General features: G+C 35.0%; 1 protein-coding gene across 1 annotated transcript in view; it reads left to right on the plus strand.

Annotated features, from left to right (window-relative positions):
* LOC123536672 (excitatory amino acid transporter 3-like) overlaps window positions 1-14,226 on the plus strand; it is a 50,243-nt gene extending 36,017 nt beyond the window's left edge. The window contains exons 9-11 of the mRNA XM_045320017.2: window positions 9,429-9,623; window positions 11,929-12,063; window positions 13,292-14,226. Coding sequence (XP_045175952.2) covers window positions 9,429-9,623; window positions 11,929-12,063; window positions 13,292-13,586 — 625 coding nt within the window. The 3' untranslated portion in view covers window positions 13,587-14,226. The remainder of the gene's footprint in view (window positions 1-9,428; window positions 9,624-11,928; window positions 12,064-13,291) is intronic.
* Window positions 14,227-16,883: the final 2,657 nt, after the last annotated feature.

Raw genomic sequence — 16,883 nt, forward strand, 5'->3', positions numbered from 1 at the left:
ATTTTATCATCTGGTTGAACAGATGTGTCCTTTCGGAACACCTGTGTGAAGTTTCCGGGTTCTACGTTATTCCTGAAAAAGTATATTAGCCGTTAAATAGGCATGGTCGAAAAAAAAAGACTGTCGAAAACGGCCGCTGTATTTGCAAAAGGCAGTCGTTGAAGTCAGCTGTCGGCTATCGAGAATACAGCTGTATCAAAGTAAAAAAAATGTCTTGTAGACATGTAATATGCCCCGTAGAGTCTCTTCTTTATGTATATTTTGGATCTGTTTTGTCTGTCTGTGTTTTTGCGACTTCTTTCGTCTTTAATTTGTGTAAAATATGTATACTTGCAGTCCGTAAACAGTTTGAATATACTTATGTATGGTCCTTATTGCCTTGTCGAGTAATTCTGGTTGATTTCATTATCATTGTCCGTTTGGTTTAGGGTCTAAAAGTTGCTTAGTTCCTTTCGTCTGTCCGTTCGTCCGCCCGCAGTGTCTTGTCCGGAATCTGATTCTACATGCATGGACTGATTTTTAACAAAGACCAAATACTTCTTTGTTTTTAAGTATTAATTTTTAAACTTCAAACATGTGTTACCAATGATACAAGTATTGCTGAGGCCCATTCATTAATGGCCACCTCCAATGTCAGTATAACAAAAAAAAAATAACACAGACCTATATATAAGTATTTTGTGTCAGACTGGCAATTTCTACATGCATAGACAAAATTTCAAATATATGGTATTAATTTCATTTTTTCCATAGGTTTATAAAGCAACATTTTGTTTTGTCTGGCGTATGACTTTATCATTCATCGAGAGATTTTGAAATATGTTACGCAAATGTTTACTACAGCCAAATTATCTTAGACATGCAAGAGTCGTCATCCTTCCTTGAAAATTAAGGTCGCAGTTTCGAGTCCGGTCTCCAAGCAACAATTCGTGTCCGGAGCATAACTTTGTTACTCAGTGTGGTATTTTGAATTAATTTTATATTATTAATTACACAGTGAAACTCAGGAAGGTCAAGGTTGCATTTTTGATTAATGTTTGTACTATAGTGTCGTATAGTATAACTTTTATTTGCATGTGGTTTTATTTGATTGCAAACTATGTATTGCAGGGCAATTTAACTTGTTTCAATATGTCCTTTTCCTTACCTTTTTTCAATAGAAAAATATGCTGGATGAAATAGCTGATTTACAGTTGGTAGGCAATGATATAATGGGTTTATTTCTTTTTTTCACGTAATACATGATTTATAATTTCAAAATTCAATTCAATTCATTGTTATATTGTTTATGGATCATGCATGTACTTATTTATTAAGTTGCCAGTCGTTTCTCGATAATGTATATAGTTTACATTTGATTTCAGAATGATGTACATCTGTTACTATTGTTCAGCGGTGTATGAGGTGTACAGAGACATTATACACATAATACTGTGTATGCGTAAAACTTTTATTTTTAAACAAAAAGACATTATGTATGTGAAACAATATACAATATCTAGCGTTGTACAAAATAACAGTGTAAGACAGAAAGAGCAAATGCGTAAACTGCACAAAAGGGGGATAACTCTTGTGACAAATTCTGGGATCCGTTATCGTAAGATCGTAAACAAGCAAAGAACAGTTCCGATCTACCTTGTTATATGTTGATTAAAGCTACATGTGGCTGCCATGCTAAGAAATAACTAATTAACATTCATGTGAGATTTTGCAAAGTACTGCTTATTTAGATTTGAAACAATCGTTTTCAATCGTTTGCCTCTATACATCAACAACTTGCAGTTTTAGACCATGAATAAACTGGTATTTGTTGAAAGGGTATTTATGAATAAAACAAAATAGCAGATTTACATTAGGAGCAATTAAATAATTATGTATGAGCAAATAATATTATACACCATCTAGCACCATCAAGGACTGACGGCCAGAAGCAATCATTTGCACTTGCAAAACCCGAGGTGAAATTACTTTCTGTAGTAGCCCGGAGGCACCTGTAGTGGTTTTCCTCCACCATCAAAAGCTGGCAAAATTGCAATATGTACTATATTGCTTCGGTGTAACTGCAAAAAAATATATGGTTGGCTTTCGCATGCTGGAAAAATGGCAAGAACGCGTGAACTACGTTTAAATTCAGCCCGGGTGTGAAGGAATATAGTCCTAAAGCCTCTTGAAATGAAAGTGCCAATTTTAAAAATAATTACGTTTCCGTCAAATCACTGCCAGTAATACTTTTTACTTACAAAAGTATTCAAAATCATCGGAGTTAATGGATAGTCTATAAATGCTAACATCTGAGTTCAACGACAGCACTAGCGGCCGTTTTCGACAGTCTTTTTTTTTTTCGACCATGCCTATTTAACGGCTAATATACTTTTTCAGGAATAACGTAGAACCCGGAAACTTCACACAGGTGTTCCGAAAGGACACATCTGTTCAACCAGATGATAAAATTTTTCACAGGTTGTTCATAAACAAAACAATTTGCGCAAAACTTTGGATTTTTGCTCGATTTTTCAAAGTGAAGAAATTGTTAGCGAATATCTCAAAACATAACGATCGTTTTTGGCCCAGAAATTGTAAATGTAAGCAATGGTCATTCCTTGATAAAACTGTCAAGTTGATTTGCAAGAATTGGCTTCGTTTTAATAGAAATAAATGAAAAACTTTACCTACCTATTTACAGCTGCGTTACATTTCCAGCTGAGTTACATTTCCAGCGGGCGTCAAGATAGCCGGTTATCCAGTGTGCTACTGTGACATCCAGTTCACAGCGAGATAAATATCGTCTTTCTTTTATAATTGGTGGTTACATATTTTTAATGGCCTATTACTAACTGAATTATATATATTATATTTCAGAAGACCTTAAACTACATTCAGATCAAGATTTCAGTGTAATACTTGGTTTTAGATGTTGTTCAGATATATCAACGAATCAATATGTTATTACAATGTCTACCCAATGCTAATGTTAAAGCCTCGTATAAAACTTCTGAAAAAAAACAACCTTTTTTTGGTTCGCTATATCTTAATATGTGTTATTTCAATGTATATATATTTTAAAATTGGGGCATGGAAATATGTTCTTTACAAACCATGTTTGTTTTCATAGATCAAATAAGAGCTAAAATAGGGACATTTTCAATTACATTTTACCGAAAATTAAATAAATCAGTGTTCGTTTTAGTTGAAATTAACTGTTCATATTATTTCGCACGAAATCACAATGGCGAAGCGCGAAATAGTGAATTTTTCGGAATTTCGCGCTTCACAATTGCGCTTCGAAATCGTAATATTGCGTTTTGTGCTTCTCCATCATGCGCAGGCGATGAAGGAAGCGTTGGATCCGATCCATGACGGCAAAGAGCGAGATCACAAGCGCAAAATAGCGAAATTTTCTCAAAGTCGCACTTCGCCATTGTGATTTAACATACGACGACGAATTACGGAATTTAGCGATTTCGCAATTCGCCGTCGTGACCTCGAACGAGATCACGATAACTAAGCATGAAATCGAGAGTTTTTAGCAGTTTTTAGCAGTTTGCCACCGGTCGCACTTTGCAATCATGATCTAGCTCTTCGCCATCGTCATTTCACTGTGCAGGTGATACCATGAAGGCAAAGCTACACTTACAGTAAAATTCATTTTACTATCGTATATTTACCTACAGACATATCCCTTGAATGATATATCAAATTATAATAATATTTCGAAAGTTTGTTACCACGAAACATCTGTTTTGAACAAATATTTTTAGCTTCAAAAATATCAGGAGGGTACCCCGACCCCCACATACCTCTGCGTACTATGAAAATGCCCCAGCGTCGTGCCTGTTATTTAAAGGGTGACAACTTATTTAGAATATTTTAAATATCCAACTCTGTGGGACAGAACAGTAAAACATGTATTGGACAGGTATGTTGTGTGTCAAGATGCTGTTCATTTACTAAAAAAATATGTTGTTTTGTGATATACTGCTAAACCTTAATGAGACGACGTTTCGTGTGTAATACTCAGACCCCTAGCTACAAGGTCAAGGTCACACTTAGAAGTCAAACGTTAATAGGGTTTGTTTCGTGTCCGCTTCGTAACTTTGCCATTCATCAAGAGGTTTTAAAATTACTTAGCATGAATGTTTATCTTTATCAGACGACATGTCATGGGCAAGACTCAGACCCCTAGCTCCAAGGTCAAGGTCAGACTTAGAGTTCAAATGTTAACAGGATCTGTTTTTGTGTCCGGTCCATATTTCTGCTATCGATGAAGGGATTTTGAAATTCCTTAGCATAAATGGTAACCATAATCAGACAATGTGTCATGCGCAAGACCCAGATCCCTTGCTCTAATGTCAAGGTCATACTTAGAAGTCATAGGTTAATAGGATCTTTTTCGTGTCCGGTATATAACTCTGTTATCCATGAAGGGATTTTGAAACAACTTTTTTTTTTTTTTTTTTTTTTTTGTAACCCCGTTTATTTCAAATTGTGTACATATATAGATACATATAAACACATGATGCAAACGTACATATATAGATACATATAAACACATGATGCAAACGTACATATATAGATACATATAAACACATGATGCAAACGTACAATTACATAAATTAATAATGTAAATATCAAGACATATTGTTCAACATGTAATCTTAGTGATCTATTATGTATACATATTTTTATAACTACTTCATATACTATCTTAAGTCGTATATTATCATTGACATTTGTTATCAGGCAATTTAGAAATTGGGGTAATATTTTACGAAAATATGATGAAATGTGTATGAGAAAAAAAAAATATAGACAGGAAAAAAAGAGCACATATTTAACAGAAATATGCGCAAGTTGTTTAAGAAAAAAAAAAAGAAAAGAGGAAGAAAAAAGTGAAAAATGGGGGAAACTGATTTAATAAAATGAAAAATCCCTTAATAACTCTTAGTAGACAGTTATGGTTAGCTCTATTAATAAAAGATCGGAATTAACAAGTTTTTATTTTTCAATATTTTGGTATTATTAAAGATGATATTTTGGCAGGTTAGGAAATATTTTACTTTGCTTTATTTCTTAAATTCTGTTGTTAATTTTTGCTTAGTTATCTATCGTTTCGATAACTTGAGACCAATTCTTTTCGAATTCAGATATTTTATTATTTATGGCTGAAATGTATTTCAAACTTATAAGTTTATCTTTAAAATAAACCTTGAACATTGGTATAGAGAGGTACCTACAGCAGTTTTCTTTAAACTTTGTTTTATAAACATAATACTTTAGAAGTAAAGCAAGATAATTTCCAGCTCGATTGGTACAGGTATCATACGAAAAAATGAAATTTTTTTTCTGTAAATTAATGTCAATATTAAATCTTTTTTTTTTGCCCAATTACTTAAGTCAAATAAAAACTTATTAACATGTGCACATTCAAATGTTAAATGTTCTATTGTCTCTTGTTGTTGACGACAATATGAACATAAATTGTTGTCGACTTTATTTATTTTATACAAAAATGATTTAGTTACTAGAATGTTTTGATTTATCTTAAATTGAAAATTTTTTAGTTTGACTTCCTTGATTGTTTCTATATTTTTGCAAAATAATTTAAATTCTAATTCTGATATATGTCCTAATGTTTGGTTCCATTTATCTGGTATGTATATTTCCTTAATTCTTGTAATGGTATTATAAAAAGAGCTACTACCCTTTTTATCTTTAACAAGTAATCTTAAGTATGGGTTAATATCTACGTTGTATTTGTGGACAGCTGTTTTATTATTTCTTATCTTTTCTTTCCACTCGTTTGGTATATTATTCATAATTCTATGTAGGTCTAAAAATATACCATTTACTGAATATATACGTTTTAACTCATCTATCGTATAAAAATTTCCATTTTCATTTAGAAGATCTATAACATTGATAATCTTATTCTTGTACCAATTGTTATTCATAAATGTTTTGAATCTGAAGTTGTGATTATTCCAAAGAGGAGAATATAAAATTTGTTGCAGGTCTGTAATATCAATAGATTCACAAAGACAGTACCAACTTTCAAGAACGTCTTTCCAAAATGGATTTTGTATTCTCACAGCCATTAACTTGGCATAACTTGCACCTAAAGTGAAAATGTTCTTGAAAGGAAAATTTATTAAATCTTTCCAAGTATCACAATTATTCAAAGAAAGTCTTCTTAACCAGCTCAACTTCAAACTTTGTATAAATGTGTTAATATTTATCATCTTTAAACCACCGGAATCGACATCATTTGTTATAATTGATCTCTTTACTCTATCCGGTCCATTATTCCATAAAAATTTAAATGCTATATTATTTAATTGATTAATTAAGATTGACGTGGGATTTGGTAATGCTATAAACAAATGCACAAATTTCGAAATTACAAGCGATTTGATAACTGTTACTTTGCCAAATAAAGTTAAGTTTCTCTTTGACCACGAGCGTATCAAATCTTTGCATTTTTCTAAAACAAGTGGACCATTTAAATCCCAAATATCTTTGACATGTGAAGAAAAAGTTACACCTAATATTTTTAGAGGTGTTTGCGACCAGTCTAAATGTAAATCTGGACATAATTTTATCAATGACTGACTCAATGATCCTATCCAAAGTGCTCTTGTCTTTTCAATGTTTATTTTCAATCCCGAAATTTTATAAAACTTGTCTAGTGTACTCAAACAGTGACGTAAAGATTGTTCAGTTCCATCTAGAAACAACTGCGTATCGTCTGCGTATTGACTCATTTTATATTCTTTGTTACTAGTAGTTACACCTGAATTTTGAAACAACTTGGCATAAATGTTTACTATAATGAGGCAATGTGTTACGCTCAAGACCCAGACCTGTAACTCCAAGTTTACACTTGGAAGTCAAGTCAAAGTTTTATAGGTTTTATAGGGTTTGTTTCATGTCCGGTTCGTTACTATGTCATTCATCAAAGAATTTCGAAATTACTTGGCATAAATATTCCCTATAACGAGAAAACGTGTTATGCATAACAAACAGACCACTAGCTCCAAGGTCAAGGTCACATTCAGAGGTTGACAGTTTACATGGTGTGTTTCATGTCCGTTCCATATCTCTTCCATCGATTAAGAGATTTTAAAATTACATGGCATAAACGTTCCCTATATCAAAATGACGTGTCAGACACAAGCCCAAGACCCCTAGCTCAAGGTCATAGTCACACTTAGACTTTGTATCCTTCTTGTGCAGTCAATCAATAACCCTGCCATTCATCCGAAATTTCTTGTCACAATTTTTCCCTATGATGAACTGGTGTGTCATGCTCAAAACCTAGACCCTAGCTCCAAGGTCAAGGTTACCTTCGGAGAACTTGTTTAATCTGGTCGCAAAATGAGTCATACCTAAACTATGCTGGCATATTTTGCACAGACAAGTAGCATTTTTGTTCACACTTCGTGACTTCGGGGGCGTTAGTCACTAATAGTGCCAGCTCTTATTTGAGCTTTAGTTTTAAATACTTAGTATATTTTGAGAGTTGTATATACTTGTATTTTCCCTATAAAATGTCAAGGTCAGTAGTGGCTATTGTTAAGTTACCTTTAAGACACACCACAAAATAACTATAATATTTTGTATTTCCATGATGGTAATTATACATTTTTTATATGAAGAAATGAGAAATAACAAGTATCTAGTTACAATTTGACAGTTACAGATATAGGGCTAAGACAATGTATTTAAAGCCCTGCTCCCGTCCTACCTTTTAACCTTGAATTGTCACTGAAAAAGCATGAAAATCCTGACTATGAACAGTGGCGCCTGTCAAAATAGAGTCTCTTTTTCATAAAAAAAAATCTATATGAAATACCTGTGGTTATGCGTGCTAAAGTGTGGCACGTTGCCGTTAACTGTTCCCTATTGTAATCATGGGTTGCATACACACAAAAGAATTTGAATAGCAGCGGAGCAGGGCTTTAATGTCTAAATATATTATTCAATGAATGTAGTAGTATGCACGATTATTTGCACCAAGTTCATGTGAGAGGAGAAAGTGGACCACTAGGTATTAGTGGGTCTTTAACACTCCTAATTTCTTGAATACCGATGGATAAAAATAAATGCTATAGCCTACAATTAACGGTTAATGCGAACACGATAATGTTACACACCGATAGCCACACGAGAACTACATGCAGATATAGACTTGCCACAGTTCGTTACTGCGAAAATACAAAGTGGTAATTTTGGACTGGGTATTCACGGCATGCCTATAAAATATAACAAAAATTGATCCTGTGATGACTTGAGAAGTGTTGGACCTTGCTTTTACTATCACCTAACCTTCCTGGCAATATTTGCAAAGTTACTAATACACCATTACCATACCATAATATTCCAACTGAAGTTTAGCATATGAAATGGCAGGTTAAATTCACTAGCCTACATAACGACATTTAAGATTCGAACTTCACCAAGTCATAAAAAGAAAGAATTGTTTTACATGAAAGTTAAATAGCATATAAAGCATTTATAATATTCTACAAAACCATTGTCAATGTACTCATATATATTTTGAATTCCGGAAAGGGAATGCATGAAGGGACCACATTGTGGACAGTTCAACGCCTTTAAAAAAATCACCATTTTTAAAAAAGCTGTTACATGTCTTCGTTTTGATGCATTTGCAACAATGTCTTAAGTGCATAAACTTTACACAACTAGGTTAAACACCGTTTTTGACAATTGTTTACTTTCATTTCTATACAAATGTCATTCTTTTTTAAAGGGGGACAACTCTTAGAATATTTTAAGTATCCAATTCTACGGGACAGAACAGTAAAAAAAATGTATAGGAAAGATAGGTTGTTTGTAAAGATTCTGTTCATTTGCTAAAGATTTCTCTGAGTCTGCTAAACCTTAACAGAAACGCTACATTCATGGTTCGTTGTAGACTTTGTAAGTCTAAGTTCGTTGTCCATCATACATATTTGTACAATTTCCTCCCACGGGAAATCTCGATCAGCAAATGATGTACACTAACTGAATGGCCTGCCGGTCACTTGTTTAAACTATTTCCAGAGGTCCGAACGGCCGGGTGCTGATAGTTTTGACTGTTAACCGGCAAGTCATTATATGACATCTGTTTAAGATGACATCAGAAATATTTTTTCATAATTTCTTCTCCATGTTTTGGCTTTAGCAGAGCAAAAAGTTAGTCAGTAGTACAAACTATGGACTGGCAGTTTATATAAGGGGTCATGTAACAATGCTGCTCTAGATCTGCGAGTTGCATACGTCCCACGCTTACCCGAATTTCCACTTTATATCAATGCCGTTTCTAATTCTGTATCCACACATATAAATCTTTATAGGGCCTAACCAGATATTCTACGAGATGATGTTTTTAAAATCAAATAACTGTTTTAAATATTTTCTGTTTTCAGAGCTATAGCCATTCCAGACACCTTATATTTCATGGAACACAAGAACAAAATTGACAAACGCATAACGCGCTTTGTCGTTCCATTCTCGTCCGCTTTGAATAAATCAGGCAGCGCCCTCTATATCGCAGCTTCTTGTGTGTTCATCTGTCAGTTGGAAGGGGTTGAAACAAACTTCCCAAAAGTTTTAATTATAATGTAAGTACTTAAATCTCCGAGTATTTTCAGTTTTTCTGATCAACGTAAGCTGGAAGTCTTGTACACTGGAGCGAACGTTTTGCATATATCATTGGTGTTACAAAAACTTGACAAACCGTCGACAACTTCCAGAGCGGTATTGGATCGTGTACAGAAATATTTTTGAGGCGGAGACAACTCCTTACGTTATAAACATCTGCGTACATGCACAGGTGCTAGACACATAAAAGCCTATATATGTATATATAGATCATATATATACATATATAGGCCTATTAAGTAAAATATTTGATTATGTGTCTAGCACCTGTGCGTACATGTAATAAAATCTGTGAAAGGAAACTTAGACCGCAAACAAGCAACATAACAGCAAACTCGGTTTGACCAAGATTCTTTTCATCAGAGGTACAAGATACAAGAAACTTTATTTTACGTCGGATAAAGTATAATGAAAAGTATTAGCTCATGGTCTATTTTCCTACAAACTAGCAGGAAGCATAATTAGGAAGAATAAAGCAGCTAAAATGAGATAAACGAATAGTTAAAGCATATAACAGCTTTTAAGATGCAAGGATCAAGGGCAGTTTGATTTAAAATATGGTTAGATTATTGAAAGCAAACTAACATATACGTGTTATACATAGTACATTATAAACCTGTAAAATGAAGTACATAGAAAAAAATGACAGACATATATTACATTATCAAGTAACAACATATAATGTACTTATCTTGGCAGCTGGGACTAAACAAAATTAAAAGGAATAAAAGATACATAAGTACTATAATCTGAACAAAGATGCACTATTTTTAACTAATGCTTATAGTATGTTTATATAGGTTGGCATGACAGATTAGCACATTACTCTTGAAAGGAACAGAAAGCAAATAAAGCTTAAAAACAACAACACACTGCTTCTACTGTAACCAGATCACTTGGCTCTTACCGACGTCACCTTCACGCCCACTAGCGCCGCTTTAAGAGCACTTCTTTTACAGTAAAAATGAACGTACTCTATCATCCCAAGGAGCCACATATGCCCCTGCTTTTCACAGAAAAGTAATGTGTCTTGCAGTAAAGGTCATGCTTTAAAAAAATCAAAATATCAAATTCGCAATTATAACATGCACTATGAAACAAACTTAAAACTAATCAGCCATTCGATCATAAATAAAATCCAGTAATAATGATACTGTTTATACCACCTGACGTGCTAGGTTTTTGTTCAAAACGGTGATGCATTTGTTTATATTTTATCTTGCTAGAATTAGATATATGTTTTATGACATTTTTCGAATCGTTTAAGAGGAGAGTGCAGCTGTCTGTGTAGGAACGGAATATCAAATGCAGAGCACTTAAAATGCATCAACTTCAAAAATGGAAAGTTGCAATTATGTCGTAGCACTCGCACGTTCCATCCCTGAAAAAAAAACACTTGTATTTGTGCAGCAAACTTAAATGAATCTCAAACATCTATAAAGAAGAAAGTTGAGTTTCAACCAACATTATACTTAGCTGGATGCTCCCTATTAAAGTGTAAGCCGGGTGGTAAAGGTAGGTCGTTCTGACCTTGGTTCAGAACACCACAAAACAAACTTCCACCTGTCATCCATATTAAAATAAAAGTGTTTTTTTTAAATATATTATTTGATAGTAGGTTGCGCCATTAGATTAATCTGCTATAACCTTGACGCTGTGTGGAGGGCTGTTTATAATGTCGGCATAACTTAAAATCCTAAACCGTTTGCCATTTTGAATGTGACGTATGACTACCGGTATATACAATTGAATGAAACTATGTAATAAAATATAAAAGTTTCTCCGGTTGTGTACATTAAAAGTTACATGAGAACACCATTTTCAGATTTGCATTGTGTCATTTGGTCAGTCAGAGATTTATAAAGACTTTAATTGATTTCCGTCCTCATTTACCTTTGAAAACACTGCAGTTGCACAGCTTTTTCTTATACATGCGCTTGTATTATACGTCAGTTACATGTTTTACCAGGTACATATGCCTCCGTGGCCGAGTGTTAAGGCCGCTAACTTCAAATCACATGCCCCTCATTGATGTGGGTTCGAGCCTCACTCCGGGCGTTGAATTCTTCATGTGAGGAAGCCATCCAGCTGGTTTACGGGAGGTCGGTGGTTCTACCCAGGTGCCCGCTCGTGATGAAATAATGCACGGAGGGGCACCTGGGGTCTTCCTCCACCATCAAAGCTGGAAAGTCGCCATATGACCTAAAATGTGTCGGTACGACGTTAAACCCAACCAAAAAAAAACAACATGTCTTTATTTTCCAGCATACTCACAGCATTGTCCACGTTTGCCGTACCGTCGGTTCCCAGTGCCGGCATTGTAACAATAATTATCTTGCTGACCGCCATGAAGATTCCGTCTGAAGCTGTAAGCCTCCTGCTCGCTATTGAATGGTTCCTGTAAGTTCATTATTATCATAAATCTACCTTCTTTATATCATCTCGACCGCTTTTTAGGAATGTTTATTTTGCACTCAGATTTGCGTAATTGTAAGAAATCATTCATTATTGTCAGACGGACTGTAACGCGAGTTTCGAAATAATAGTTTAAAAAGTCTTGCTATAGCTTTGGTATTTGAGACAGCAAGCAAACTTTATAAGTTATATTGAGATGTGTATGTAATGCCTTTACGGAAGATAACTATACCCAGCTGTCTCAATGTATGAATAGAATCCACAGAAACATTCGCAATATGATATTGTCTTGTGTTATGCCCTGCATGTGTAATAAATAATTGTTATTTCTGTCAGAAATATTTGCTCATTCTGATTTTAGTGCTGATTTTCTCAGGAAGTAAAGCTGATCGGTTGTCAGTTTTGATCACGGTGAAAGTATAAACTAAAATATTAATATGGTAAATGCTAATAAAACACAAGATCTTCGTTGCAAATCTGTAGGCAGACAGAACCTTTGTCAGGTTACGAAATTATATCAACGTGCTTTCTAGTACATATTGTGTTATATAAACTGTCAATCTGACTTAAGTACTTGGTCTTCTAAACGAAGATCTGAAAACGACCCATTTACATTCAATCTGACTAAAGTACATATCCTATAACGCTACGCATAGCTTCATTTAGAAGATCAAGTACTTAAGTCAGACATTCTCATCCATCAGAGGTTCGTCAAATTCCCGGGGAACCACGGTAGACCTCTGGTATGCGAGAATGAAGTCAGATTGCATTCACATTCGTCTTCTGTATATTTTGGATTTCCAGTATTGCTATTTTTATTTTATCCAATCAGACGACTTGTTCGAACGTCAAAGAGTAAGAAAAATGTGCAATCATTCCAGGCTCGAACCCGGGACCCCTCTCTTACAAAGCAAGTGGCCTACCGACTGAGCTAACCGGCTATCTGATACATTATGATCGAAGAATTGTAAATATCAAAAGTCAAGGCTACAGGTAGATTTGCAAGATGTTGTAAGTTAGGCTCTGATTGGTTAGCGAAAGGGTCGTCAGAACGAGGCAATGAATAGGTCGTTCTCAGATCCTATGCGGATATGTACTTTAGTCAGATTGATAAACTGTAGACCTACTTGAAAAATTCTACTCAAATAGTTAAAGAGTTGTGTACAAATGGTTACTGTGTGCCTGTTATGATCTTAAAACTATTTAACTTCAGTGATAGATGCCGTACCGCCGGAAATCTTTACAGCCAGAATCTATGTGTTGCCGTCACTCAAAAGTTTGCAAATCTACCACCGCCGGATACTACCGACGACAGCGGTTTGGACGTTATGGATTATGACTTTGAGATAGTAGTCGGAAGTGATAAAGAAACCAGGAGTTCCGCCGACGGTATTACTAAACTTCCTCCGGAATCTGAGAAATTGATAAATCCCGTCGGTAGTAACAATAATATGAACAATTGTAATGACATCATGAACAATGACAGAATGATCGACGAGAGTGTTTGATTAGATTGCTTCTGTTTGGGAACAATACGCTTTCCTCTAGGACTGTTTGAAGCGCTGCCACACTGTGCTTTTGATGCACGTTGTTTTCACGAATTGGAGCAATGATAAATAAATATACCCATATTTATAATTGTTAAACTTATTGACACTATTGCAAAGTTTTAATTAATTTACTTGTTGAGATGTAATATCAAAAATCAAACCTGTATTTGACTAAGAAAAAAAGATCAGAAAATGAACTTTGAACAGAAATCCTGCAGTGAAATATGCACCAAAAACTGTACAATCACTGACTGCTCCAACACAAACATTAAGTTGCGCTGAAACCCTAGCGATTGCCTGAGCTTGCATGATTGTTTGTGTGATTGTAAGATAGAAAGTGGTCGTTATTTTGACAACATGTTAATATTTATGAACAAGGTTTAAACATAGAGAGTTATGTGCATTCCGTCGATTCATATACTATATTCATACATGTATTAAATCTGTATCTTCCATTGAAGTAACTATCTCAGTCTATGACGGGGTAAAATCTAATGATATTAAGATGTTTTCCGTAATGTATATGCACATATTGTTTATGAACAACTGTTTCAAAAATAAAGGCAATTTTAATGTGTAAGACATTTTCTGAAACGCAGTAACTGTTTTGTTATTAGATCCAACAAGTCGAAAGTTACTTGAAAAAGGAGTAACATAAATCTACACTTTTATATTATACCAGAATTATATATAGCGTCCTTTTCATGATAAACACGTTCAAAGGCGCTTAACGTAGCGCAAAGGCAGCCACTCAGGGCGCCAAATTCATCCTCTACTAGTACAGACACAGAACGATATGACCAGAGGGACAGAGGTAGATACAGGCCTTTCCGGCTAACTTAACCTAGCTCTTTGCGGATAGACAGTCTGGTTCTTTAACGTGCCTGGTACACGCAAAGCGGTCTTTCCTGGGAAGAACCAGTATTGGCCTCTCAGTTAGGTGGGAGACACTCGAAGGCTTGACAGAAATTTCCATTGCCTGGACCGGGATTAGAACCCCGGACCTCTGATTGAAAGTCAAACGTGTTACCACTAGACCACCGGGCCAACTTTTTAGCTCACCTGAGCACGAATTGCTCAAGGTGAGCTTTTGTGATCGCCCTGTGTCCGTCGTCGTCGTCCGTCGTCAACAATTTGACTGTTAACACTCTAGAGGTTACAATTTTGGCCTAATCTTAATGAAACTTGGTCAGAATGTTACCTTCGATAAAATCTTGGACGAATTTGATATTGGGTCATCTGGGATCAGAAACTAGGTCACCAGGTCAAATCAAAGGAAAAGCTTGTTAACACTCTAGAGGCCATATTTATGACTGTATCTTCATGAAACTTGGCCAGAATGTTAATCTTGATGATCTTTAGGTCAGATTCAAATCCAGGTCAAGTGAAATTAGAAACTAGGCCACCAGATCAAATCAAAGGAAAAGCTAGTTAACACTCTAGAGGCCACAATTTTGGCACAATCTTAATGAAACTTGGTCAGAATGGTAATCTTGATGATATTTAGGGCAAGTTCAATTCTTGGTCAGGTGCGGTCAAAAACTAGGTCACTAGGTCAAATCAAAGGAAAAGCTAGTTAACACTCTAGAGGCCACATTTATAATCGTATCTTAATGAAACTTGGTCAGAATGTTAATCTTGATGATCTTTAGGTCAAGTTCAAATCTGTGTCAGGTGAGGTCAAAAACTAGGTCACCAGGTCAAATCAAAGGAAAAGCTTGTTAACAAACTAGAAGCCACATTTATGACTGTATCTTCATGAAACTTGGTCAGAATGTTAACATTGATGATCTTTAGGTCAAGTTTGAATCTGGGTCATGTGAAATGTGACCTACGTTTTTGTTTTTTAAGATACAGCCTTGAAATTTGGATGACATGTACAGTTTTGCACACCGATCTTAAAACTGACTTTCAGTGACCACGAATGTGACCTACTGACCTACTTTCTTGTTTTTTAACATACAGTCTTGAAATTTGGATGACATGTACAGTTTTGCAGACTGATCTTAAAACTGAATTTCAGTGATCATGAATTTGGCCTACTGACCTACTTCCTTGTTTTTTTTAAGACACTGTCTTGAAATTTGGATGACATGTACAGTTTTACACACCGATCTTAAAACTGACTTTCAGTGACCATGAATGTGACCTACAGACCTACTTTCCTAATATTTTAGCACCAGTTTGACAATTGAAACATGTAGCTCATATTACTCAGGTGAGCGATCAAGGGACATCATGACCCTCTTGTTATTTGCATTTTCTTGTGTTTTCGATCTTAAATTGTGTACGTGTACGTAAATTGTGATCAGGTCTCTGCTGGAGGTCAAAACATGTTTTGGCTCCGCCTTCGAGTCAGTACGGCCTTTTATATTTGAATCGGAATATTTACCAGACAATAAACTTCCATTTAAAGTCGGTCTCACTAGTATAAATAATGTAGACCACTTTCTGGAAAAGAGTATTTCTTGTTGAGCCTGGAGAGAAAAGGAATTTTTACAGAAAATAAATGCGTTCTCTAGAAAATTTCTTGATGTTAGCAGATTATGTAAGTCTAATTGGAATATAACATGAAAATTTTGATCTCCACAAAGTAATATTTTACACACGGTGGCTAAACGAAACTAACCCGTCCAAATGGAGAAGTTTACAACCTGTGTCTCCGACAACCTGAACGTTCCCGACGACGAAGTCCAGATATAGAAGTACAAGTACAAGAAACGCAATAAAAAGCAAAGCAGATTTATTCAATTTTAAATTCTAAAAAAGAACAAGGTATACATATGAACAAAGAACTAGAAATTATGACAAAGTGATCTTCGAATGCTAATACGAGCTCAGACTGGAGATAGGAATCCACATCGAGGCCTCAGAAAAGTTCAAGTACTGAAAAAGAGGTGTCACATATTTTTCATCACGTTTCGGTATTAAAGGCTTTAAATTAATCATACCTTCATGCGAAATAAAGGACAAAATCTAGGGGTATAATAAATTTTGCTTTGTTTTGTCAGTGACGAAATAAAATCTTGCCGGATTTTTTTCAGACTTTTTTTAAAACGACGCAATTTTATTTTTGAGAACCACATATGGAACGACTTATATAAACGAGCTTTTATTACTGTAGTACGCGAGACCGTCACGAAATGTATTTGCATTTTTGTAGAGAATCGCACAAGGAAACGGAAGCTTACTCACCTGTAACGTTTGTACCTGATTTTAGGTTTCTGCATTGAGCCTGTTCATGGACGGTAGTGG

The sequence above is a fragment of the Mercenaria mercenaria genome, chromosome 17 (assembly GCF_021730395.1).
Source record: "Mercenaria mercenaria strain notata chromosome 17, MADL_Memer_1, whole genome shotgun sequence".
Lineage (NCBI taxonomy): Eukaryota > Metazoa > Mollusca > Bivalvia > Venerida > Veneridae > Mercenaria > Mercenaria mercenaria.